The sequence below is a fragment of the Crotalus tigris genome, unplaced genomic scaffold, assembly GCF_016545835.1.
Source record: "Crotalus tigris isolate CLP2741 ecotype Arizona unplaced genomic scaffold, ASM1654583v1 scf7180000024363.772921, whole genome shotgun sequence".
Taxonomy (NCBI): Eukaryota; Metazoa; Chordata; class Lepidosauria; order Squamata; family Viperidae; genus Crotalus; species Crotalus tigris.
The window spans coordinates 187183-214231 of record NW_024100531.1 but is presented as its reverse complement, the minus strand read 5'-3'; the positions used below and the strand labels follow the sequence as shown (position 1 = coordinate 214231).

Genomic DNA, 27049 nt, shown 5'->3' with positions numbered 1-27049 from the left:
GGAGTTGAAGTCCACAAGTCATAAAAGGGCCAAGTCTAAAGACCCCTGGACTAATGCATAATAAAGACACGATCCTTTGGGTGGAAAGCTATTGCAAAAATGTATCTGTTAATTAATGAACAAGGAACCGTTTATTGTCATGTAATTCAATCTCTTCTGCACCAAGACTATTTCAATGTGCCTGGCGCAGAATCGCCAGCAATGGGGGGAACCTATCAGAATCCTAATTTTAGCCTTATTTTATTTCTCAAAGCCAAGCAGTCCTTCTGTTGGCCACAGAAATTCTCTTTTCGGAAAAGATTAGGAAAGAAAAACAGGCCCAGTCATTAAACCTCAGTGTCTCGGCTCATCTCCAGTAGGCGTTTTGTGTCCCTTTTGTACACCTATATATAGAAAAGTCCTCGACTTACGGACTTAAGGATATAAGAGAGCCTCCCCGTTATGGTCATGGGTCAACCTATTCTCCAAGCAGGACAAGAAGCAACGGATGAAAACCAATCTAGGAGAGAACCAAACCTAGAACTGAGGAGAAATTTAGAACAATTAATCAGTGCAACCACTTGCCTCCAGAAGTTGTGGGTAGTCCAACATTGGAAGCTTAGTTAGAAAGTTAGCAAAGAAGAGGGAGTCAAAGCACCTGAAGGCAGGACAAGAAGCAACAGATGGAAGCTGATCAAGGAGAGAAGCAACCTAGAACTAAGGAGAAACTTCCTGACAATTAGAACAATTAACCAGTGGAACCACCTGCCTCCAGAAGTTGTGGCTTGCTCCAACACTGGACGTTTTTCAGAAGAGACTGGACAGCCATTTGTCTGAAATGGTATAGGGTTTTCTGCCTGAGCAGGGGGTTGGACTAGAAGACCTCCAAGGTCCCTTCCAACTCGGCTATTTTGCTATTCTGTGATTAGCCCAATTTTACAACCTTTTTCTGTAGCTATCGTGAAGTGAATACGATGGACATAAAGCAAATGCCTTGGCTAAATGAATGGGTGTAAGTTGGGGGCTGTTGATGTGCTCCTGGTGAACATCATATGGACTGGAATCCAAGTAGATATCCAGGGATGAGGAAGAGGAGGAGGAAGAGGAGGAGGAGAAGGAGGTTATCCATTCAGTTGTGTCCTGCTCTTAGCAATTCTGTTGTCCAGGTCTCTCTCCACATCTTCTAATCTTGCACGGCTTCTTTGAGTTGTTCAATGCTCTGGCTGGTGTCAGCTTGGAGGGTGTTCAGCCATGTTGTTTTTTGATGGCTTTCTAGTTTTCTTTTTACTTCTAACTCAGTGGTTCTCAACCTTTTTAATGCCGCGACCCCCAACTGGTCGTAAGTCGAGGACTACTCAGCCGGTCGTAAGTCAAGGACTACTCAACTGATGCAGCACCATTTGCAGAATGGGACTTTTGGCGGGCTCAGCAGGGCAGAGACAGCCTGGACAATTCCTATTGGCTTTTGAAAGCCAATAGAATTAGACTCTATTCAAGAGAGTCTATTCTATTGGCTTTCAAAAGCCAATAGAATAAAAGGGAGTAGCACAGCTAAGGAAAAGGGGGAAAAAATGGCGGACTGCGTTGTTTGGCGACCCCCGTGAAATGGTCGTTCGACCCCAAATGGGGTCCCGACCCACAGGTTGAGAACCACTGCTCTAACTCTTTCAAACATAATTTCTTTCTCCCGTGAATTCCCCCACCGTGACGTGGCCAAAATTAGTGAGACCCGGGAATCATATCAATGGTTAATTATGCTGTCATTGATCTCTGCCTTTATTCTTCAAGTCGGAATATATTTATGATTAATATTGCAGGCCATTAATTCATCTCTGTAAAATTGGGAACGTTATGCATTTGTGCACAGAGCGGACAGCAGCAGCAGCAGCAGCTGTGGTTCAGGTGTGACATTTCCCCCCACCACCACCACCACCATTTTTTCCTATTGCATTTGTTTACTGCTGCCAGGTGTTTTAGACTCTTTAACTTTCAACCTCCCGTCTTTTCACACCTCCCTTCTGAAAGTATTTCAGGATGAAGTGTCAAAGGCCTGGCAAGTTGTTGTCAGGGCTGTTTTCTTGGATCACTCTGGCTGGAGCTAGGAGACCTTGAAAACGAGAGAGGGAGGGAGAGAAGGAAGGTAGGTAGGTGAGAGGGAGGGAAGGAGGAGGGAGGAATGGACGGAGGAAAGAAGAAGAATGGAGGCAGGAAGGAAGGAAGAAGGGGGAGGGAAGGAAGGAAAGAAGGAAAGAGGGAGGGGAAAGGAGGAAGGTGAGAAGGAGGGAGGAGGGAGGGAGAAAGAAGAAAAGAAAGGGAAGAAAGAAGGAAAAAGGAAGGGAGGTGAGAGGGAGGAAGGAATGGACGGAGGAAAGAAGAAGAATGGAGGCAGGAAGGAAGGAAGAAAGGAAGAAGGGGAGGGAAGGAAGGAAAGAAAGAAGGAAAGAGGGAGGGGAAAGGAGGAAGGCGAGAAGGAGGGAGGGAGAAAGAAGAAAAGAAAGGGAGGAAAGAAGAAGAATGGAGGCAGGAAGGAAGGAAGAAAGGAAAGAAGGAAAGAGGGAGGGGAAAGGAGGAAGGCGAGGGAGGAGGGAGGGAGAAAGAAGAAAAGAAAGGGAGGAAAGGAAAAAGGAAGGGAGGTGAGAGGGAGGGAGGAAGAAGGAATGAGAGGGAGGGACAGAAGAGAGAAGGGTGGAGCAAGAGAGGGAGGGTGCGAAAGGGAGGAAGGAGAGAAGGAAGAAAAGAGGAATGAAGAGGGAGGGAGAAAGAAGAAAAGAAAGGGAGGGAAGGAAGGAGAGAGGGAGAAATGAAGGAGGGAGAGAAAAAGGAAGGAGAGGAAGGAAGGAAAGAAAGAGGGAGGGAGGGAGGAAAGAGGGAGGGGAAAGGAGAAAAGGAGGAAGGTGAAAAAGCAAAAAGAGGGAAGGAGAAAAAAGAAGAATGAGGAAGGACGGTAGAAGGAAGGAGAGACAGGGAGCAATGAAGGAGAGAGAGAAAGCGAGGAGGGAAGAAGGAGAAGGAAGGAAGGAAGGAAGGAAAGGAAGGAGGGAGGGAGGGAAGGAAGGAAGGAAGGAAGGAAGGAAGGAAGGAAGGAAGGAAGGAAGGAAGGAAGGAAGGAAGGAAGGACAGCACCCACACTAAGCAAATGGGAAAGAACTTGCTTTATCTTTCAAATTCTTGGATTTCTGAAGCGGGGACCTGTCATGAGACCCTGCAAGAGACAGACCCTTCTGTCAAGATACCAACTCAAATGTAGCAACTGGAGGGGAAGGAACGTGGGTCTGGTCTGCCTTGTGTTTGCTCAGATGCTCCTTCCTTCCCGCAACACTGGTGGCTTTTCGTTTTCGTTTTCCTGATCTAATCCCCAGGGGGTGCTTGCAGCTTTCTTTCCAAGTTCTGCGGGGCTGGTTTCTCAAAGAGTAAGGAAGGTAGAAGAGACAGAGGGAGGAATGAAGGAGGGGGAGAAAAAGGAAGGGTGGAAGCAGACAGGAAGGAGGGAGGTAAGGAGGGAGGGAGGGAGGAAGATGGAGAAGGAAGGAGGGTGGGGAAGGAAGGAGAAAGGGAAGAAGGGAGGGAGGGAGGGAAGGAAGGAAGGAAGATGGATGGAGAAGGAAGGAGGGTAGGGAAGGAAAGAAGGAAGGGAGGAGAAAGGGAGGGAGGAAGATGGATGGATGGATGGATGGATGGATGGATGGATGGATGGATGGATGGAGAAGGAAGGAGGGTGGGGAAGATGGATGGATGGAGAAGGAAGGAGGGTGGAGAACGAAAGAAGGAAGGAGAAAGGGAGGGAGAGAGGGAGAAAAGGAAGGAAGAAAGATGGATGGAGGATAAGGAAGAAAGGAGAAAGGGAGGGAAAGAGGGAGGAGAGTAAGTAAGTAAGTATTGGCTGCAGACAGGAGGAATAGCTATCGGTGGCTGCAATATTTCCATCACTCTAAAGCTGGTGATCAGGGACCCTTAAGCCAGGAGTGCACCGAAGGACACAGAGAAAGAAGCACACTCTCTAAGAATTTCTCCAAAATTAACAGGGAATTTGCAAAAAAAAAAAAAAGCAGAAATCCCTTCTCATTAAAAATAAATAAATAAAAGCAGCTTCTCATTCAGAGCTAAATGAGAAAAATAGGGATTTTTCTGCCTGGTGATTGAAAATTGCTCTAAGGCATTTTTAGGGACCGGATGTTCTCGACTTACAAACCACAACTGAGTCCAAAATTTCTCCCACTAAGCGAGACAGTTCTTAATCGGGTTCTGCGCCCTTTTTATGACCTTTCTTGCCACAGTTGTTAAGTGAATTGCTGCAGCTGGCAACTGACTTGTATTAATGACGGTCGCCGTGTCCCAGGGGAGGGGTCACGGGATCCCCTTTTTGCCACTTTCCGACAAGTGAAGTCAACGGGGGGAAGCCAGATTCACGTAACGACTGTGCGACTAACTTAACCACTGCGGCGATTTGCTCAACGACGGCGGCAAGTGAAGTCGTAAAATGGGGCAAAACTCCCCTAACAACTGTCTTGCTTAGCAGTGGAAATTTTGGGCTCAGTTGCAGTCGTAAGTCAAGGACTGGCGTGGATGGTAAGATAGTTAGATTTTGGCTCATGTCCACCCCCGTCGTTGTAGGGATTAGATTTAGCAAAATTCACAAGAAGCTGGATAGACGTCAACTGCGGATTTAATTCCTTCTTTTTTCTCCGTTTGAGCCCCGAAGAAAACCTGAAACAGGTGTGCTGCTTGGATGGAAAATCCAGGGAAGGGGAGTCGTGAGTGGAAACTTTTCCTAACGCCAAGAACATGGAAAACCATTAGAAAGGATTGTCAGGAGGAAATATAGTGTTGAAGGAAAAATCTTCATCGGGTCCAGTCCAAGCTGGGAATAATCAAAATGGAGACTGCTTTAGAAAGAAGGTTGCAGTTTATTAAAGAGGAGAGCCAGACAGAAAGATGGCTCTGGAAGAAAAAGAGAGAGAGCACATGTAGTAGGGAGTGGTGGGTTTGTATACCTTCTTGGGCTTTTGTTTGGAGTTGTTCCTGGGTCATGAACTTTGACCTGAGTCTGAGTGTGCCTTTCTGGTATTCTGATGGTGGTGGGTTAATCCTAGTATGTCCTGTCTTAGAGTTTGGGTGGGGTATGTAGATTTTAAGGGTCTTTGTCTTCCTGATGTCTTCAGCTTCTAGCTGGAGGGCTCCAGCCTTCCTGAATGGATGATTCCAGGCTTTTCAACCTTTTCACCCATTGTACCACTTTTAGGATATGGCAACATCCGAGTACCACCAGTCGCCTAGCAAGGTGTCAAAAACTTGATGGCCAGAAAAAAAAAAGGGAAAAAGCGATAAAGTACAGGTAGTCCTCGACTTACAACAGTTTACTTAGTGACTGTTTTAAGTTACAGTGTCACTGAAAAAAAGTGCCCCCCAAGCCACAGCCGAGCAAGACACCTGCCTGCCCACTCAGCGGTGCTCTTCCTCCTGTCCGAGGTTTTCATTGTTGTGAGCATTTCTGTTGAAGATTGGCAGCGGGGGTGGGGTGGGGGCTGTTTGGTTTTTATTCCCCCCCATCTGCTGGGTGGTTGCAGCAGGTTTTGGTCACTTCATATGACCCTGGGACACTGTGACCGTCATAAATAAGAATCAGTTGCCAAGTATCTGAATTTAAATCAGAAGACCCTGGAGAGGCTGCAACATTCCAGCTGATTGGCGCTTCTTCTGGGCTCAGCAGAAGCGCCAGGATCAGCACCGAGCTCCAGCTGGAGCCTGGTGCTGATCCTGGCGCATCCGCTGAGCCCTGACAGTCCCAAAGAAGCGCTGATCCTGGGGCTTCCGCTGAGCCCTGACAGCCCTGCAGCTCCAGCCGTCTCTCGCTCAGGCTTGTGCGGTGCTGCCACCGGTTCAGCTGATTCCCCTCCCCTGCTACCCCTTTTCTAGGATGGTCGTGTACCACCTGCCAGGTGCCAATGTACCATGGGTGGTACCCGTACCCCTGGTTGAAAAGCCCTGTATTTCTAAAAGCTGGTTTCTGCTGAATTGTCTGGCTGGGGGGATGTGTGGAGAAGTTTCTGCCTTTTTAAAGATCTTCATTATTCCTTTGGGGAAATATATTCTGCCTTTTTAATATTCCCCAAAATATTTCTTTCTCTGGATTGTTCCCACAATACTAAAGAAAAAGAGATATTAAGGTAGTCCCTGGCTTACAGTATTCATTAGGGCAGTGGTTTTCAACCTTTTTAATGCCGTGACCCCCAACCGGTCGTAAGTCGAGGACTACTCAACTAGTGCAGCATGGGACTTTTGGCGGGCTCAGCAGGGCAGAGACAGCCTGGACAATTCCTGTTGGCTTTTGAAAGCCAATAGAATTAGACTCTATTCAAGAGAGTCTATTCTATTGGCTTTCCAAAGCCAATAGAATAAAAGGGAGTAGCACAGCTAAGAAAAAGGGGGAAAAAAATGGCGGACTGCGTTGTTTGGCGACCCCCGTGAAATGGTCGTTCAATCCCAAATGGAGTCCCGACCCACAGGTTGAGAACTACTGATTTAGTGACTGTTTCTATTCTATTCTATTCTATTCTATTCTATTCTATTCTATTCTATTCTATTCTATTCTATTCTATTCCATTCCATATTTTCTATTCTATTCTATTCTATTCTATTCTATTCTATTCATTCTATTCTATTCTATTTTCCATTCTATTCTATTCCATTCCATTCCATATTTTCTATTCTATTCTATTCTATTCTATTCTATTCTATTCCATTGCATTCCATATTTTCTATTCTATTCTATTCTATTCTATTCTATTCTATTCTATTCTATTCCATTGCATTCCATATTTTCTATTCTATTCTATTCTATTCTATTCTATTCTATTCTATTCTATTCTATTCTATTCCATTGCATTCCATATTTTCTATTCTATTCTATTCTATTCTATTCTATTCTATTCTATTCTATTCCATTGCATTCCATATTTTCTATTCTATTCTATTCTATTCTATTCTATTCTATTCCATTGCATTCCATATTTTCTATTCTATTCTATTCTATTCCATTGCATTCCATATTTTCTATTCTATTCTATTCTATTCTATTCATTCTATTCCATTGCATTCCATATTTTCTATTCTATTCTATTCTATTCTATTCTATTCATTCTATTCTATTCTATTTTCCATTCTATTCTATTCCATTCCATTTATCTATTCTATTCTATTCTATTCTATTCTATTCTATTCCATTGCATTCCATATTTTCTATTCTATTCTATTCTATTCTATTCTATTCTCGTTCCATATTTTCTATTCTATTCTATTCATTCTATTCTATTCTATTCTATTCTATTCTATCTATTTCCATTTGCATTCCCTATTTTCTATTCTATCTATCTATTCTATCTATTCTATTCTATTCCATTGCATTCCATATTTTCTATTCTATTCTATTCTATTCCATTGCATTCCATATTTTCTATTCTATTCTATTCTATTCTATTCTATTCTATTCTATTCCATTCCATTCCATATTTTCTATTCTATTCCATCCCATCCCATCCCATCCCATCCCATCCCTATTCTATTTCTGCTTTTACCTGCTCAACATGGTTATTCTTTATAAAACAGCCGAATGAAACTTGCAGAATCCTACTCTATCCGCAGGGTTCGCCGACCTGCGTGTTATTTGCCCATGAGACGCAGGGCCCTGGGGAGAGATCCGATTGCTGCCGTCCAGATGAAGTTAGAGCAAAGGAGATTCGGTCTCGTGGGTGTCTGAATTACAGGGCACCTCTGAACACGAGACGGAGGAATTGAGTTTCAACGCCTCAGCTTCCTCCGAAAGTGGCCCCATCTAGGCGTCACCATCTAAAAAGTCATCTAAAAGAAAAAAAGATAGAATTTTTTTTCTCCCCCCCCCCAAGCAAACCCAACTTAAAGCAGGGAGGGAGATTCCCCCCCCCCAAAGCCCCGATCACGACAGGGACCAGCAACATAAGAAAGGAAAAAAGGTGAGCTTTGAATTCTCTGAAGCTTAGCAAATCTTTTTCCAAAGGAAAGAGAGAGGGAGAAGAGAGAGAGAGAGGAGAGAGGAGAGAGAGGGAGAGAGGAGAGAGGAGAGAAAGAGGGGAAAAAGAGGAGAGAGGAGAGAGAGAGGGGAGAAAGAAAGAAGAGAGGAAAGAGAGAAGAGAGAGAGGAGAAAAAGAAGAGAGTGAGAGAACAGAGGAGAGAGAAGAATGAGAGGAGAAAAAGAGCAAAGAGTGAGAAGAGAGAGGAGAGAAAGAGAGAAAAAGAAGAGAGAGGAGAGAAAGAGAAGAGAGGGGAAAGAGAGGAAAGAGAGAGGAAAGTGAGAGAAGAGAGGAGAAAAAGAGAGAAGAGTGAAAGAACAGAGAGAGGAGAAAAAGAGCAAAGAGAGTGAGAACAGAGAGGAGAGAAAGAAAAAGAAGAGAGAGGAGAGAGAGAGAGGAGAAAAAGAGCAAAGAGAGTGAGAACAGAGAGAGAAGAGAAAGAGAAAAAGAAGAGAGAGGAGAGAAAGAGAAGAGAGAGGAGAAAGAGGGGAGAAAGAGAACAGAGAGAGGAGAAAAAGAGCAAAGAGTGAGAAAACAGAGAGAGGAGAGAAAGAGAAAAAGAACAGAGAGGAGAAAGAGAAGAGAGAGTAGAAAAAGAGAGAAGAGTGAAAGAACAGAGAGAGGAGAAAAAGAGCAAAGAGAGTGAGAACAGAGAGGAGAGAAAGAAAAAGAAGAGAGAGGAGAGAAAGAGAAGAGAGGGGAAAGAGAGGGAAGAGAGAGAGAAGAGAGAGGAAAGTGAGAGAAGAGAGGAGAAAAAGAGAGAGAACATTAAGAGAACAGAGAAGAGAGAGGAGAAAAAGAGCGAAGAGTGAGAACAGAAAGGAGAGAAAGAGAGAAAAAGAAGAGAGAGGAGAGAAAGAGAGGAGAAAAAGAGCAAAGAGAGTGTGAGAACAGAGAGAGGAGAGAAAAAGGAGAGACCCACAGAAGCGAAACCTGCCAAACATCCCACTCTGATTGCTGTTGTGATTTCAAACTTTCCTTTTTTCCTTTCCCTTTCCCTTTCTCTCTCTCCCTCCCTCCCTCCCTCCCTCTCTCTCTCTCTCCCCCCCCCCCGCCCCCGGGTGTGTCGTTTAGAAAAGGATCCTTTGCAGCTCCTCATATGGTTTTGCTTATCCCGGCCTAAAACTTTTTAAACAACGCCTTAGAAACTCAGATGAAATTTGGCTTGTCAAGTCTGGCACGCATTTCTCGGACGATTTGTTTCCGTTTACAGTTCCCTCCCCCAAAAATGGGATGATACGTTTTCCTGAGATTGCATAGCGCAGGCAATCCTCGGCTTATAACCATTCGTTTAGTGACAGTTCGTAGCCGCAACGGCCCTGGGGGAAAAAAAGGGAAAACAGCCATGTTTTCACATGTATGACCGTTGTGGCATCCCCGTGGTCACGTGATCCGAAAACTGGCACTTGGCAACTGGCCTGTCTTTATGCTCTCAAGAAGAGACTGGACTGCCATCTGTCAGAAATGGTGTAGGGTCTCCTGCTTGGGTGGGGGGTTGGACTAGATGACCTCCAAGGTCCCTTCCAACTCTTGTTATTCTGATTCTGAAACCAGGATCATGTGATCACACCTTGTGACCTTCCCAGGTGGCTTCCAATATGCAAATTTGACGGGGGGGACGCGAGATTCGCTTAACAAATCCAGTGATTCGTTTAACAGCAGTGGTTTAAAAAAAAAGTCATAAAATGGGGCAAATGCCTCACCTAACTTGCTTAGCTGGGGATTGATTTGGGTCGTAAGTCAAAGGCTACTTATACTTTTTAGTTTCTTGCATTTGATTGACATGTCAATAGATCATTGATTGACCTTTGTCAAAGGCATCAAACCTCACCCCCTACGTTTGTGAGTTCACAACATCAAAAGACCCCCGGATGCACTTCATGCAGAATGCCCAAAGGTTTCCTCTTGTTTTTCTTTCATTGGAATGCGGTGTCTCCTTCACAAACCACGATTCCTGGTTCAGTTGGATAAGTGAACCCAGACCAGTCTGGCTTAATCAGGCCTAGTATAACTGGCTTTCTTCCATTGTGTGAAGGCCCTTGTAAACTGCATTGACCTATGATGGCCTTCATTCAGGAGACACCGCCTATCATGGTTTTGTAGACCATAAAACAAACTAGGTTTCATCTCCCCCATCCATCCACCCCCATTTTTCTTGCCAAAAAGTAAATCCTCTGTTTCCCAGATAACACAAAGCCATCCTGAGTTTGCTGGCTTTTGGCTTAACCCAGGGGTAGGCAACCTTGGCTCTTTTATGACTCGTGGACTTCTACACCTAGAATTCCTGAGCCAGCCATGCTGAGGGGAAAGGAAGAGGTTTCCAAGCTGAGCCATGCTGGCTCAGGAATTCTGGGAGTTGAAGTCCACAAGAATGAAGGGGACACAGTTCCCCCATGCTGGCTCAGGAATTCTGGGAGTTGAAGTCCACGAGTCATGAAGGGTCCATAGTTCCCTCATGCTGGCTCAGGAATTCTGGGAGTTGAAGTCCACAGGTCATGAAGGGGCCAAAGATTCTCCCATGCTGGCTCAGGAATTCTGGGAGTTGAAGTCCATGAGTCATGAAGGGGCCAAAGTTTCCCCCATGCTGGCTCAGGAATTCTGGGAGTTGAAGTCCACAAGTCATGAAGGGGCCACAGTTCCCCCATGCTGGCTCAGGAATTCTGGGAGTTGAAGTCCACGAGTCATGAAGGGGCCAAAGTTTCCCCCACACTGGCTCAGGGATTCTGGGAGTTGAAGTCCACGAGTCATAAAAGAGCCAAGATTGCCTACCCCTGGCTTAACCCCTCACTTTCAAACTAGGGTACTGCCCAGGACAGTCCACGGTTTAAAAGCCTCGTTTAAAGTTACACCTGAACGCAGCTAGATTCCACCTCGCTCCACAAAGAGCAGGGAAATTTCCATTTTTTCTTCTCCTTTTCCTTTCTTTTCTCCTCTGATGCCTCTTAAAAAGAAAGAAAGGCACCTATCTGAAGTTGGTTTGAAATCTTTGCCCGCCTGTTACTAACCAGTTTCATCATGCGATTCCTCGCTGTTGCAATCTTCGCCCTGTCCTTAGAGGGACCGATGGGTTGGTTGGCTTAGAAATCACCCAGATGTATGATTTAATCCAGCCTCAATACCCTCGTTTGTTTATCACTGCCTAGTTGATCTCTTCAATGACATCCTAGTCAGCTGGGGAAGAGGAAAAAAACAACACAAAACAAAGAAACACAACCCCCCCCCCCAAAAGCAATCTGAGATCCAGGCTTAAAAAACTTTTTTATACGTTTTTCCTGCAGAGAGATTGGCAGCTCCCTCTGAGCATCCTACAGGTTGCAAAGCCCGTTTTTTTGTATACGCAACTTTGCAAAGGGGTTTCCTTCCAACAACTCAATGGCCTCTTTTCCTTTGCAAGCAAGATTGTCCCCTTGTTGTCTTTTATTTTTTAATTTTTTTTTCCACCTCTGTGCATGCTTTGGCGTCTCCTCCGTGTAGACAGGTGCGAGTTTGCGTGTGTGCGTATCTGTGTGTGTATGTGTATAAATATATATATATCTATATTTCCCCTTATGTGTTTTATTTTCCAGTTTGGCTGCAAGTTTTCTGTTATTTATGTTCTGTCTTGTGTTTTGTGTTTTCTTTTTTGTGTGTGTGTTCCACAGGCCCCCCCTTGCATTGTTCATCCGCCTCCTCCACCCCCGTGGAGCCCTCCCCCTCCCCGCCCCCCTCCCCGCCAGCCAATGAGAGCCAGAGAAGGTTGCTAGGCAACGGGGTCGCCCAGCCAACTCAGGAGTCTGACTCCGAAGAAGAGTTTGTCCCCAATTCCTTCTTAGTTAAAAGCGGCTCGGGAAATCTCTCCCTGCCTTCGGATGGTGAGTTGCAGTCTACCTGCTTGCTACTTGCTCGCTGTTGATTGATGCATCTTTTTCCTTCCTCTGGGAAAATTCAAGCGAAGGGCTGAGCATCCTCTGGGCTTTTTATTTTTTTTTTATTTTTATTGACTTTCTTAATGGTTTTTTTGGTTTTGTTTTTGCAAACAGAAGCCCGGATTGCAAAGTGGGAGGTTTTGGAGATTTAGGACCCCCCTCCTTTCTCCTCCTCCTCCTCCTCCTCCTCCTTCTCCTTCTTCTTCTTCTTCCTCCTCCTTCTTTCTCCTCCTCCTCTTTCTTCTCTTTCTTTCTCCTCCTCCTCCTCTTCTTCTTCTCCTTCTTCTTCTTCTTCTTCTTCCTCCTCCTCCTCCTTCTTCTTTCTCCTCCTCCTCCTTCTCTTTCTTTCTCCTCCTCCTTCTCCTCCTCCTCTTCCTCTTCTTCTTCTTCTCCTCCTTCTCCTCATTCTTCCTCCTCCTCCTTCTCTTTCTTTCTTCTCCTCCTCCTCCTCTTCTTCTTCTTCTCCTCCTCCTCCTCTTCCTCTTCTTCTTCTACTTCTCCTCCTCCTCCTTATTCTTCCTCCTCCTCCTTCTCTTTCTTTCTTTCTTCTCCTCCTCCTCCTCTTCCTCTTCTTCTTCTACTTCTCCTCCTCCTTCTCCTTATTCTTCCTCCTCCTCCTCCTTCTCTTTCTTTCTCCTCCTCCTCCTCCTCCTCCTCCTCTTCTCCTCCTCCTCTTCTTCTTTCTCTCCTCCTCCTCCTCTTCTTCTTCTTCTTCTTCTTCTTCTTCTTCTTCTTCTTCTTCTTCTTCTTCTTCTCCTTCTCCTTCTCCTCCTCCTCCTCTTCCTCTTCTTCTACTTCTCCTCCTCCTTCTCCTTATTCTTCCTCCTCCTTCTCTTTCTTTCTTCTTCTCCTCCTCCTCCTCCTCTTCTTCTTCTCCTTCTCCTCCTCCTCTTCTTCTTCTTCTCCTCCTCCACCTCCCCTCCTCTTCTTCTTCTTCTTCTTCTCCTCCTTCTTTTGTTGCATGACTGGGGAGGGGGCCTGGGGAAGGTCGGAAGGAGGGGAGGGGGGGGGGCTTTGGGGTCCCGCTTCTCGGTTGCCCAGAGTAAAAACGGGACGTGCACACATAAGGCGAACGCATCCCCCGTTGTGGTGAGCTTTTTTTTTTTTTGCAAACTTTTCGCAAACGAAAAAGCTCCGGTTTGCATGGCTGGGAAAACTGTTGCCGGTCTGCTTTGTCGGCCGTCTCGGGGGGGGTGGTGGTTGAGTGCAATGCGGGAGGCGAGTTTTGGGGGAGATTTATTTATTTATTTTTCTTACCACGGACGGGTTGGGTTAAGAATTGTGCAAATGTGACGCTGCCTTAGCTTAGAGGGAAGGTAAGCATCGTTGTGTCTTCCGTCGCCAAAGCGGGAGAAAATTCTGATGGATGTTAAAAGGCTTGTGTGCATTGCTTTCCCCCCCCCCCCCCCTTCTTGGCAGTCCTTGCCTCTGTTTGACTCCCATGGAGAAGAGAGGCTGTTAATTGTTTTCACAACTAGAAGCAAAATGTTGCTATTGCTCTTTTTTTAAAAAAAAAAAAACCTTCTCAAGCCACCAGTCTCCCCCCCCCCAGTTCGACAGAGTTGGGGGTTCCCGCTGTTGGTTCACACAACGTGAAAACCTTTTGTTGTTGACTTTGGTGATCCTTCCCTTCCCCCCCCCCACAAACTGCATTATAATTTTTTCAGAAATGCTTATTTAAGACACGGTTCAGACCTGTCTTTTGACTTTTAGAAAGTGCAGATTTTTTTTTTAAAAAAAAAAGGTTTGGCAATTTATTATTTTATTATTGTTATTATTGTTATTATTTCTCGCAGCTTCTGTCTGTTTGATTTTCAGAAAACACAGATTTTATTATTATTATTATTATTTTGTAATATCATTGCAGTTTCTTCTGTCTGATTGAAATAGTGAGCTGGGATGATGTTTAAAGCATCATTAGTTGATGCTGCACTTCCGCCCAAAATAAGATCCAACTGTATTAAAAAGTTAGGCAGAAAGAAATGCATCATGCTTTTTTAAAAAAAAATTGTTGAAGAGGCCTATTATGTAGCATGTGTGTGTTTGCATTTAATTAATGCTTCGGTTTTTTAATGGTCTTGTTATCCTGAGTATCCTCTTTGCTGTGACAAAATGATGTGTGTCTTTTTGAGTGTTTAGAGAGTCCTGTTGCCTTTAAAAAAAATATTGAGGACACATTAATAGTTGAAGAAATATCTCTTTATTAAACACTTCAGTCGCATAAACCACATTTTTATATAGATTAAAAGCCAAGTAAATATATGGGAGCAGAATTTTCCTTCCTCCCCTCCCCTTGAGTTTGCCAATTGAAAAGAATGAAAAGCAAACGATAGTGTGCAAAGAGAGAAAATAATACGCTTAAAAACAGTTACATCACTTAAACATTCCCGGTGACCACAAGGAATACTTTTATCTGGGTAAGATCTTGTGTTTCTGTATTAGCTCAGGTGGCTTTCTACATCACAGCTCCGACGCAGGAAATAATCTGGTTTGGTTTTGCTTTTTTTTTGTTGGGCAGATAACTCAAGGAAGTGAGCCAAGCCATGTGCTCTTGATCAACCCAATAGTGTGTCTCCTAATGAAGGAAATATTAGCAGCTCTAGCATTGTTCCATGTCCCCAGATGGGTTAGAACAGGGGTGTCAAACTCAATTTCATTGAGGGCCGCATCAGCATTGAGGTTGCCCTGGGGGGGGGGCAGGTGAGTGTGGCCAGGGTGGGTGCAGCCTACTGGGTGGGCGTGGATGGAGTGGGTGTGACCTACTGGGTGGGTGTGGCCAGCTCTACATCATTCGCGTCAAGGGTGCCCGTGGGGGCCTGGGCAGGAGTGGGACAGATCTGAGGGTCTCTGGCAGAAGGGGGTGGGACCGGGGCAAGCGCCAAGGCATGGTCCACTGGAGGAGACTCACTGTTCCTCTCAGGCCATGCAGAGGGGGGGCTGGATGGTGGTGCGGGCTGCCCGGAGCCCTGGGCAGCAGAGGTCAAATGCCCAGCCTAGCCCTCGAGCACCCGTGGCACTAAGCCCAGCCCCACTTCCCCAAGGGGGTACCCAACTGCACTTACCTCCTCCTCAAGGCTGCTGCTGTTGTGCTTGTTCTCCTTAGCCAGGTTGCTCATGATGGGTACGAGGGCAAAGTCAGAGTCAGAGGGAGGCCCATTCCCTCTCCATGGGAGGAGACCCGGCTTTGTATCCAAAGCTTCCTTAGCAATAGGATGGGAGACCCCAGGATAGCCTGGAACCCATCAAGCCAGATATGTGAAGTAGGCCAGGGCCATTTGCTGGCCACTTCCAGGCGATGGTGCATTTCTTCATTCCTCACAAAGGGTGACCCCTCCCCAGCATGCACTCAGGGGGCTGGGCCGATGTGGCAGGGGCCAGTTCCTCGCTGTTTCCGGACGGCCTTGTGGAGCTAAGACTGAATGCATTTCAGCATAGATGGCCACCACAAAATTGTACATTGGCTCCTGGCTGGCCTAGGCCAGGGCCAAGGCAGCAGGGGCCATTTCCTCCCTGTTTCCAGGATGGCTTCGCGGGCCACGAGAAACTACTTTGCGGGCCACATCCAGCCCCCCCACCCCCGGGCCTTGTGTTTGACGTGTCTGGGTTAGAAAATCCCTTTTTGCATTTCACCACTTATGTGAGAGAGGACGGCGTAAAGTGGGCAAACATTTGTGTCTTGGAAGGAATGAAGAAGTGCTGGATTGGAAGACTGCCTGTTGCAAGGTTTAGGCTGGAGTGTTTTTTCCTCTCCTGGTTCCTGCTTGTGTCTCTGGTTTGCACCTGGAGATTTTGCCAAATGACCAGGGAAGGAACAGACTGTGAAACTCCAAAGCCAGCTGGCTCCATCGGAGGCTTCTCGAGTCAATCGAAAACAAACCAAGTTTGTTTTCACACATCTGATGGCCCAGAGGCAGGGTTCACCTGAGCTGCGTTTCATCCCACTTGGTCCATCCATCTTGTTTTCAAAGAAGCCACACCCAGGTTCATAAAGGGAAACCAGATTTTCCCCCCACGTCTGTCCTTTAAAATCGGGTATAGGTAATTCTCGACTTAACGGTTTGTTTAGTGACTGTTTGAAGTTACAACGGCACTGGAAAAAGCGACTTACGATTGTTTTTTTCAGACTTATGACAGTTGCAGCATCCCCGTGGTCACGTGATCAACACTCAGACGCCTGGAAACTGGTTCATATTTATGATGGTTGTATAGTGTCCCCGGGGGTCACGTGACCCCCTTTTGTGACCGTCTGAGAAGCCGGATTTGGTTAACAGCCGTGTTACTAACTTAACAACCGCAGTGATTTATATAACCACTGCAGCAAGATAGGTTGTAAAATGGGGCAAAACTCACTTAAAGGTCTTGTTCAGCAACAGACTAAACGAGGAGAGAAGCAACCTAGAACTAAGGAGGAATTTCCTAACAGTGAGAACAATTAGCCAGTGGAACTGCTTGCCTCCAGAAGTTATGGGTGCTCCAACATGGGAGAGACTGAACAACCGTTTCTCTGGAACGGTGTAGGGTTTCCTGCCTGAGCAGGGGGTTGGACTAGAAGACCTCCAAGGTCCCTTCCAACTCTGTTATTCTGTTTCTGTTCTGTAAACCAGTGGTTCTTAACCTTTTTGAATGAATCGCCCCCTTGAGCCAATGAAGAAGTTGTCATCGCCCCCCTCCCCCAACATAACCTCTCAATCACAACATAGGAAATGATTCTTCAATTTATGCAAACACTTTTTTTGTTTTCTTTAAAATTGTCATCAGGACATATCGATGCAAATCATTTATTTCCAGTCTTTTTCCCATATCTCCCATATTCTGGCCAATGGCGCGCCACTGTATGGGTAGAGGCTGCTGCGCAACGCGCATGGAGATAAGCGATGCGTCTTCACATATGTACGGCGTTCTGTACTGAAGCTAGCTGGAGGAACATTTGAAAACACAATTCAATCCACTAAGAGCGATCATCTGATGTTTTTGTACGACAGATATACAGCCATTCACTGTACGAGAAAGTCTCAAAAGTGTCCCCAAAACTTCTCGCTCCATCGGCCCCCTATCGCCCCCTTTTCATTCCATCGCCCCCACGTCGCTCCTTCTTGTTCCATCGCCCCCTTGAAAAACAATATCGCCCAGGTTAAGAACCACTGCTGTAAACCATATCTGTGACAAAAGTTTGGGTTCAGTTGTGGTCTGGATTTGGAGCCTTCCTTCCTTGGATTCTCAGTGTTTTTTCTTTTTGCACATAGCCAGAAGCCGTGAAATCTTGACCTCATCCCTGCAATCGATTGTCATGTTGCTTCTGTAAATATCACAAAAAGTGATGGTGTGATTTTTCAGGATGCTTCAGTGTGATCCGCAGGAGAGATGAAGCTTCCACGTGAGAAGCTGCCTTGACGGCGTGATCAGGGTGACCATCTGTACATAACCAGTGGAACAATCTTCCTCCAGAAGCGGTGAATGCTCCAACACTGGAGGTTTTTAAGAAGAGACTGGACAGCCATTTGTCTGAAATGGTATAGGGTTTCCTGCCTGAGCAGGGGGTTGGACTAGATGACCTCCAAGGTCCCTTCCAACTTTACTTTACTACTACTACTACTATAATGTAGCTTTTGTGGTACCGGGCTAGCAAACTATTTTGGTGCAGCTGCAGACAATCACACAGATAGCCACCGGTCTGATTAATGCAAAGGTTGTGCATTGACACAAAGAGCTGGATCGTCACGAAGGGATCCTTAAGACCCCTTGATCTTCTCTGTAAACATTTTTGTTTGGTATTACTTTGTCCATCAATACAGTCAAGTTTATATATACAGGTAGTCCTTGACCTACGACCACAATTGAGCCCAAAATTTACACTGGTGAGCGAGACATTGGTCAAGTCAGTTTTGCCCCATTTTACAACCTTGCTAAGCGAATCATTGCAACTGTTAAGTTAGTGACATGATTGCGAAGTGAATCTGGTTTACCCATTGCTTGTCAGAAGGTCGCAAAAGGGGATCACAGACCCCCCCCCAGGACATTGCAACCATCATTCATGTCAGTCAGTTGCCAAGTGTCTGAATTTTGATCACCTTTACAGCCCTCTCTAAGCGGTTTACAGAATCAGCATATTTGCCCCCAACAATCTGGATCCTCATTTAACTGACCTAGGAAGGAAGGAAGGAAGGAAGGTGGGAGGGAAAGAAAGAAAGAAAGAAAGAAAGAAAGAAAGAAAGAAAGAAAGAAAGAAAGAAAGAAAGAAAGAAAGAAAGAAAGAAAGAAAGAAAGAAAGAAAGAAAGAAATAGCACTTATATCCTGCTTCACAATACTTAACAGCCCTCTCTAAGCGGTTTACAGAGTCAGCATATTTTCCCCCAACAATCTGGGTCCTCATTTTACTGACCTTGGAAGGAAGGAAGGAAGGTGGGAAAGAAAGAAAGAGAAAAAAAAAAGAAATAAAGCAATAGCACTTATATCCTGCTTCACAGTGCTTCACAGCCCCCTCTAAGTGGTTTACAGAGTCAACATATTTGCCCCCAACAATCCAAGCCCTCATTTTACTGACCTTGGAAGGAAGGAAGGAAGGAAGGTGGGAAAGAAAGAAAGAAAGAAAGAAAGAAAGAAAGAAAGAAAGAAAGAAAGAAAGAAAGAAAGAAAAGAGAAAGAAATAGCAATAGCACTCATATCCTGCTTCACAATGCTTCACAGCCCCCTCTAAAGTGGTTTACAGAGTCAGCATATTTGCCCCCAACAATCCAAGCCCTCATTTTACCAACCTCAGAAGGAGGGAAGGCTGAGTCAAGCTTGAGCCAGTGAGAATTAGAATAGAATAGAGCTGGAAGGGACCTTGGAGGTCTTCTAGTCCAGCCCTCCCCCCCCCCGCTCAAACAGGAGAACCTACACCATCTCAGACAAGTAACTGTCCAGTCTCTTCTTAAAAACCTCCAGTGATGGAGCACCCACAATTTCTGGAGGCAAGCTGTTCCACTGGTTAATTGTCCTCACTGTCAGGAAGTTTCTCCTTAATTCCAGGTTGCTTCTCTCCTTGATCAGTTTTCCAACCATTGTTTCTCGTCCTGCCCTTTGGTGCTTTGTAGAATAGATTGACCCCCTCTGCCTTGTGGCAGCCCCTCAGATACTGGAAGACTGCTATCGTTGTCTCCCCTGTTTCTTCTTTTCTTTAGACCAGTGGTTCTCAATCTTTCTAATGCCGCGACCCCATAATATAGTTGCCCATGTTGTGGTGACCCCCAGCCACTTATACATCACTGGGTGCCAGGAGCATGGCCAAAGAAAAGGGGAAAAAAATGGTGGACAGACTTGTTTGGCGACCCCCATGAAATGGTCGTTCGACCCCAAATGGGGTCCCGACCCACAGGTTGAGAACCACTGCTTTAGACTAGCCAGACCCAAGTCCTGCAGCCGTTCTTCGTATGTTTTAGCCTCCAGACCTTGGATCATCTTACTTGCGCTACTCTGAACTGCTGGCAGCCGGCATTCAGCAAAAGTAGCCTGCAATACTGCATTCTAACCACAGCGCCACCACAGCTCTTAATGGTCACCAGTCACTTTTTTTCAGTGAGGTCGTAACTGTGAACAGTCACTAAATGAACTGCTGTAAGTTGAGAACTCACCTGTGTTTTCAAAACTAGCTTATTTATAGTGTGAAATCAGAAGGACCCTGGATGTAGATCAGGCCAATAGACCATCCGGTCCAAGGTTCGGGGTCATATGTAGACTTTAGGACAGTGGCCCCCAACCTTTTGGGTACCACGGACCGCTTCCATGGAGAGAGGTTTTTCCGTGGACCGGAGGGGGCGTGGCTGTGCCTGCTGCCTGCATCCCGTGGATGGGCTTCCCTTGTTTGCGGGGACCAGCTGCTGTCAGGCTGTGGACTGGTGCCAGTCCACGGCCTGGGGATTGGGGACCCATGGCTTTCACTTTCTTGTGAAAGTCCAGTTGCCTCCTGAATAAAGCACCTTTATGCTTTATTCTTAAGGGCTTTATGCTTAACCCAGTGTTTCTCAACCTTGACCATTTTAAGGACCAATGCTGGCTGTGGAATTCTGGGAGTTGAAGTCCACATGCCTTAAAATGGTCAAGGTTGAGAAACACTGGCTTAACCCCACCTGGATGACTCAGAATCTCCAGAGATATTTTGGTCATCGCAATACAAAAAAGACTTTGAGACCCTAGAACAGACATGTCAAACACAAGGCCTGGGTGGTTTCATGTGGCCCGCGAAGCTATCCTGGAAACAGTGAGGGAACGGCCCCCACTGCCTTGGCCCTGGCCCAGGCCGGCCAGGAGCCAATGTACAATTTTGTGGTGGCCATCTTGGCATTTGCCCCGGTGGACCATGCCTTGGCACTTGCCCCGGTCCCACCCCCTTCTGCCAGAGACCCTCAGATCTGTCCCACTCCTGCCCAGGCCCCCACAGGCACCCTTGACGCGAACAATGTAGAGCTGGCCATGCTCATCCAGTAGGCCACACCCACTCCATGCCCACCCAGTAGGCCACACCCACCCCAGCCACACCCACCTGCCCCCCCCCCGAAACCCTCAATGAAATTGAGTTTGACACCCCTGCCCTAGAAAGAGTGCAGAGAAGAGCAATAAAAATGATAAGAGGTCTGGAGGCTGAACCATGTGGTGAATGATTGAGGGAAACTAGGGGTAGGCAACCTTGGCTCTTTTATGACTCATGGGCTTCAACTCCCAGAATTCCTGAGCCAGCATGGGGGAAACTATCGCTCCTTCATGATTTGTGGACTTCAACTCCCAGAATTCCTCAGCCAGCATGGGGGAACTATGGCCCCTTCATGACTTGTGGACTTCAATTCCCAGAATTCCTCAGCCAGCATGGAACTATGGCCCCTTCATGACTTGTGAACTTCAACTCCCAGAATTCCTCAGCGAGCATGGGGGAAGCTTTCGCCCCTTCATGACTTGTGGACTTCAACTCCCAGAATTCCTGAGCCAGCCATGCTGAAGGGAAAGGGAGAGTTTGCAAGCTGAGCCATGCTGGCTGAGGAATTCTGGGAGTTGAAGTCCACGAGTCATAAAAGAGCCAAGGTTGCCTACCCCTGGACTAGTCTAACAAAGTGAAGGACTAGGGAGTGACATGACAGCAGTGTTCCAGTATCTCAGGGACTGCCCCAAAGAAGAGGGAGTCAAGCTATTCTCCAAAGCATCTGAAGGCAGCACAAGAAGCAACGGATGGAAACCAATCAAGGAGAGAAGCAACCTGGAACTAAGGAGAAATTTCCTGACAGAACAATTAATCATGGAACCACTTGCCTTCAGAAGTTGTGGGTGCTCCATCACTGGAGGTATTCAAGAAAAAGACTGGACACACATTTGTCTGGAATGGCTTAAGGTCTCCTGCTTGATCAAGGGTTTGGACTACGAGACCTCCAAGGTCCCTTCCAACTCTGCTATTCTGTTACTCATTCTGGGATGGGACACCATCAGGAAATGCCAGCGTTCTAATCTAGACTAATTGCAAAAGTGTAAAAAACAGAAGTCAATCATTCCCACGGTGGTTTAGTCAAGAAAAACTAGGTGGCTAAGTTCATGAAATCACCAGGCGCATCAAGCTCAATTCAAGGGCATCTTTTAATGCAGGGGTCTTCAAACTTGGCCCTTTTATGACTTGTGGACTTCAACTCCCAGGATTCCTCAGCCAGGCGTGCCTGGCTGAGGAATTCTGGGAGTTGAAGTCCACAAGTCATAAAAGGGCCAAGTTTGAAGACCCCTGCATTAATACATGTATGATACGGAAGGTTAGCACTTGGTTTGCAGCATGCCGGTTGCTTACTTTTTTTTTTTTTAATGTGCCTGGCTGAGGAATTCTGGGAATTGAAGTCCACAAGTCATAAAAGGGCCAAGTTTGAAGACCCCTGTTTGAATTCTTTCCGTCGGATACTAAAATTCTTCCCTCCTGCGTTCTCCTCTTTCCCCAGCTCCTGCAAAAACATCCCAGGCAGGGCTGCCAAATCCATGAAATCGCGATTAAAATAATAATAATAATAAAAAAAATCAGGACACTCTTAAGGAGCAGCCAGAATGCCTTGAAAGCTACAGCTGCTGAAGAATCAGCAGCCCTGCTCTTTAAAAATCATTAAGCGCCGTTCAACCACTGTGTGCATTTTGCTTGAATTTGGGGCACCTTCCAATGCTTTTTATTCCCTTTTACATGGGGGGGGGGGAATCCCTGGGGCTAAAGACCATCGGTGCCTGATTCAAATTGGCTTCCAAGCATTGTTGTTGTTGTTTTGGTCCGATAAAGTGGTTTATATCCAACAGGGTTGTCTTATACAGCTGGAGGGGGGGGCACGGAGATGGCAGCTTCCTGCAACAGGTTAGTGGTGCCAACTGTGTAGATGACCTTTTCAAATTCTCTGCAAAATTGGGTTGTGGATGCCTTCCAAGGGTCTCCACAAGACAGGAGAAATTCCTTCATTAACCATATATATATATATATTTAACCAAGGGAGGATTTCACCTTTTAACGGGAGCAATTCTGCAGTGGAGGGGGGGGGAATGTCTGCTTGATTTAAATTTCGTCTAATGCTTTTCCTTGGAATTGAAAGAATGTGTGGGAAGCCAGAGAAAGAGAGAGTGATCGCTGGGGTTGCAATGAAAGATGGGGACGTTAATGCGTGCTCCTGCACACACACACACACACACACACACACACACACACATACACTTTCTTCCTATTTCCTCGCTAAATGTTGTGGCTTGGAAAGGAGAACTTTGGAAAGCCCTCTGCCCACATGGAAGGAAAACCAGGAGAAAATGATGCAAGGCATTTATTTATTTATTTATTTTGGCTGGGCACTGGCTAGAGCAGATGGGGGAAGATGGGGAATAATTTTCAAGGGAAAGGAAGAGGGGGGAAAAAAACACTGTTGCCTAAACAGATCTTCCTTCTTGCAAAGGTTGGGTGTGTCCCTCGTTGTTTCTTCTCCTGCTTATGGTTTCTTGCCTGGTGGGAGTCCGTGGGCAAAGAGTCTGATCAAGCTGACAATGTGGAAACTGAACAGCAGTTGAGTGAAAACACAAAACCCAAACTTTAGGGTTTTAAGCCGTGAAGGTTGGAGCACCAATGCATCAGCTGCCGCTGCCTCCGTCTTTCTTCTTTCTTCCTCTTCCTCTTCCTCCTCCTCTTTCTTCTTCCTTCTTTCCTCCTCCTCCTTCCTTCTGTTTCTTCTTCCTTTCTTCTTTCCTCTTCCTCCGCCCTCCCTTTCTTTCCTCCTCGTCTTTCCTTCCTTCCTCTTTCTTTCTTTCTTTCTTTTTTCTTTCTTTCTTTCTTTCTTTCTTTCCTCCTCCTTCCTTTCTTCTCTCCTCTTCTTTCTTTCTTCCTCTTCCTCTTCCTTTCTTCCTTTCTTTCTCTCTCTCTTTTCTCCTTCTTCCTTTCTTCTCTTCCTTTCTTCTTTCCTCCTCCACTTCCTCCTTTCTTTCCTCCTTGTCCCATTTTTTCTTTTTTCTCTCTTCTTCCTTTCTTTCCTCTTCTTTCTTTCTTTCTCTCTCTCTCTTTCCTCCTCCTTCCTTTCTTCTCTCCTTCCTTTCTTCTTTCCTCCTCCACTTCCTCCTTTCTTTCCTCCTTGTCCCATTTTTTTCTTTTTTCTCTCCTCTTCTTCCTTTCTTTCCTTCTCTCTCTCCCTCCTCCTCCTTTCTTCTTCCTTCTTTCCTCCTCCTCCTTCCTTCTGTTTCTTCTTCCTTTCTTCTTTCCTCTTTCTCCTCCCTCCCTTTCTTTCCTCCTTCCTTCCTTCCTTCCTTCCTTCCTTCCTTCCTTCCTTTCTTTTTTCTTTCTTTCTCTTTCTTTCTTTCCTCCTCTTCCTTTCTTCTCTCCTCTTTTTCCTTTCTTCCTCTTCCTTCCTTCCTTTCTTCCTTTCTTTCTCTCTCTCTTTCCTCCTTCTTCCTTTCTTCTCTTCCTTTCTTCTTTCCTCCTCCACTTCCTCCTTTCTTTCCTCCTTGTCCCATTTTTTCTTTTCTCTCTCTTCTTCCTTTCTTTCCTCTTTCTTCTTTCTTTCTTTCTCTCTCTCTCTCTTTCCTCCTCTTTCCTTTCTTCTCTCCTCTTCCTTTCTTCTTTCCTCCTCCACCTCCACCTCCTCCTTCCTCCTTTCTTTCCTTCCCTCTCTCTCTCTTTCTCTCTCTCTCTCCCTCCCTCCCTCCTTCCTCCTCCTCATTGACTAAGTGTCATTAAAAAAAACCTCAGCTTCAGACATAAAAAAAGATAACTGGTTGTTTCTGCCAGATTCACATCCTCAAGTCAAAGAGTTCAGAATGAGGGGACTCTTCATTAACAAAGAGATGACAGCTCCTCCCTAGTTAGTGCTAACTGTCCTCACTTAGATGTTTCCTTTGGAGGAAGGTCCAAAGGGTACATGCCAAACCCGATTCTCGGGGACCATAAATGGAGCAGGCCTTTCATGAAGGAGCTTGCAAATGCTTATGTTCATCCTGATTGCAAAGGTTTTTGTTGATTATATCACTAGACACGGGAATACTACAACAGTTAGGTGGTGTTTGCTAGTCACTGCTACTGTCACAGATCACACGCCTACCTTGTCTCCCAGTAGCAACAACGGTGAGGTAGGTTGGCCTAGGAGTGGGAGAAAGAGACTGGCCAGTGAGCTTCTGAGGCCAAAAATGGAATTGAATAACAGAATAAGAGCTGGACGGGACCTTGGAGGTCTTCAAGTCTCACCCCCTGCTCAACCAGGAGACTCTATACTATTTCAAACAAGCATTGACCAATCTCTTCTTAAAAACCTCCAGTGTTGGAGCATCCAGAACTTCTGGAGGCAAGTTGTTCCACTAGTTAATTGTCCTCACTATTAGGAAGTTCCTCCTTTGTTCTAGGTTGCTTCTCTCCTTTATTAAGTTTCCATCCTTTGCTTCTTCTCCTGCCTTCAGGCACTTTGGACAATAGCTTGACTCCTTCTTCTTTGGGACAGCCCCTGAGATACTGGAAGACTGCTATCATGTCCTCCCTGGTCCTTCTCTTCATTAAACTAGACATCCCCAATTCCAGCAACCGTTCCTTGTATGTTTTAGCCTCCAGTCCCCTGATCATCTTCGTTGCTCTTCTCTGCATTCATTCTAGAGTCTCAACATCTTTTTTACATCGTGATGACTAAAACTGGACGCCGTATTCCAAGTGTGTCTTAAACACAGAGATGGTTTCAGATGATCTTCACAATCCTTTTCATTGATGTTAGGTGATTGTACCCCTCTGTCTAGTCAGAAGGACTGACTATCTGTCACAATTCACGTCCCATTATATTATTTTAAGGAGAGAAAAAAACAGGATAAAAATCAGGCTGAAAATACTAACAGAAGAAGTTATGGGAATCAGTCTTTGAATCTGAAGCGATAACATGAAATAAAATATTACGGCATGACAATTTGGACAAATGACAAGTGCACTAGTTTTAGATTGCAGCAAGATTTTTTTTTTGATGTAACTTCTTGAGTACAGCCTTTTCTCCATGCTTTCTCCATTTAGATCAATTAATCTTTCATTCATTCCCGTGTCGCATCTTGTTTCTGTTCCATTTTGTTTTTTTAAATGCTTTTTGCTGTGATCAAATCAAATGCTACCATGCAGTTTTGTGGTTTTGAAATGAAGAAATTGTCAGTATTTGAACTACCTTTCTGAGAAAAAAGGCTAAAAGTGGCAGAGGATTATTTAAATCAGGAAAACTGCCTGAACTCTCTTCTTTCTCAGTCTGAAATGCATTTATTTTGTCACTTAAATCTAATTCTCAGCCTGAACCTGAGAGATTCAAGTTCCAAACATCTGGAGGATCTCAAGGAGCTGGTCCTCAGTCCTCCATGAGGCGTTCCTTTCCAGGGGCTAAAACTCTACCTTCCGGGATTTTAGCGGTCTTAAAAAAAGAGATTATTTTTTTTTAATCATCCTCATAATTATTTTTCAGTATTAGAAGTTGAGGATGTTGACCAATATTTGGGTTGCAGGAGTCCTTGCAGTCTCCACTTAAGCTGGTTGCAGCTAAACATCTTCAAGCTTGTCCAGCTGTTGATGGTCATATTTATAGGACATGTTTAACCAAAGTTTGTGTCCTTCCTTTCACCTGATTTTTTTTTTTTTTAGATTCGTGCGAAACATGGGACCCCAAACTCACCCTGTGGGCTAGATTTGCACAATTGTCAAGGTGAAAAAACTTTAAAACATGAATGCCAAGGAAGCTTTTTCATGAGGCAACTGGACTTTATTTTTCTTTGAAGATGTTTCGCTTCTCATCCAAGAAGCTTCTTGGGATGAGAAGCGAAACATCTTCAAAGAAAAACAAGAAAGTCCAGTTGCCTCCTGAAAAAGCATTTTTGGGATAACTATGAGCTGGATCACTGAGAATCTCCACAGACATTTAAAACATGAAATTAATCAATCTTGCAAGGGAAGGGTTAGAAGAGCGTAGAATTATAGGGTTGGGAGGGACCATGGAGGTCTTCTAGTCCAATCTCCTGTACAAGGCAGGAATCTGTATATACCAGGGGTAGGCAACCTTGGCTCTTTTATGACTCGTGGACTTCAACTCCCAGAATTCCTGAGCCAGCCATGCTGAGGGAAAGGGAGAGTTTCCAAGCTGAGCCTCTGGGAGTTGAAGTCCCTGAGTCATGAATGGGCCAAGTTTCCCCCATGCTGGCTGAGGAATTCTGGGAGTTGAAGTCCCTAAGTCATGAAGGGGCCATAGTTCTCCCATGCTGGCTCAGGAATTCTGGGAGTTGAAGTCCACAAGGCATGAAGGGGCCCTAGTTCCCCCATGCTGGCTGAGGAATTCTGGGAGTTGAAGTCCACAAGTCATGAAGGGGCCATAGTTCGCCCATGCTGGCTCAGGAATTCTGGGAGTTGAAGTCCACAAGTCATGAAGGAGCCATAGTTCCTCCATGCTGGCTCAGGAATTCTGGGAGTTGAAATCCCTAAGTCATGAAAGGGCCATAGGTCCCGCATGCTGGCTCAGGAATTCTGGGAGTTGAAGTCCACAAGTCATGAAGGGGCCATAGTTTCCTCCATGCTGGCACAGGAATTCTGGGAGTTGAAGTCCACGAGTCATAAAAGAGCCATGTTTGCCTATCCCTGGTATATATCATCCCAGTCAAATGTTGTCCAA

General features: G+C 45.6%; 1 protein-coding gene across 10 annotated transcripts in view; it reads left to right on the top strand.

Moving 5' to 3' along the window:
• The window catches only part of LOC120301006 (teneurin-4-like), a 612847-nt gene that overhangs the window by 401688 nt on the left and 184110 nt on the right, over nt 1–27049 (top strand). For 4 of the 10 annotated variants that reach the window (XM_039327639.1, XM_039327638.1, XM_039327640.1 and 1 more), the window contains exon 6: nt 11663–11872. The exons of the other annotated variants lie outside the window; for them this stretch is intronic. In XM_039327639.1, the coding sequence (XP_039183573.1) occupies nt 11663–11872 (210 nt within the window). The remainder of the gene's footprint in view (nt 1–11662; nt 11873–27049) is intronic. 10 annotated transcript variants of the gene reach the window in all.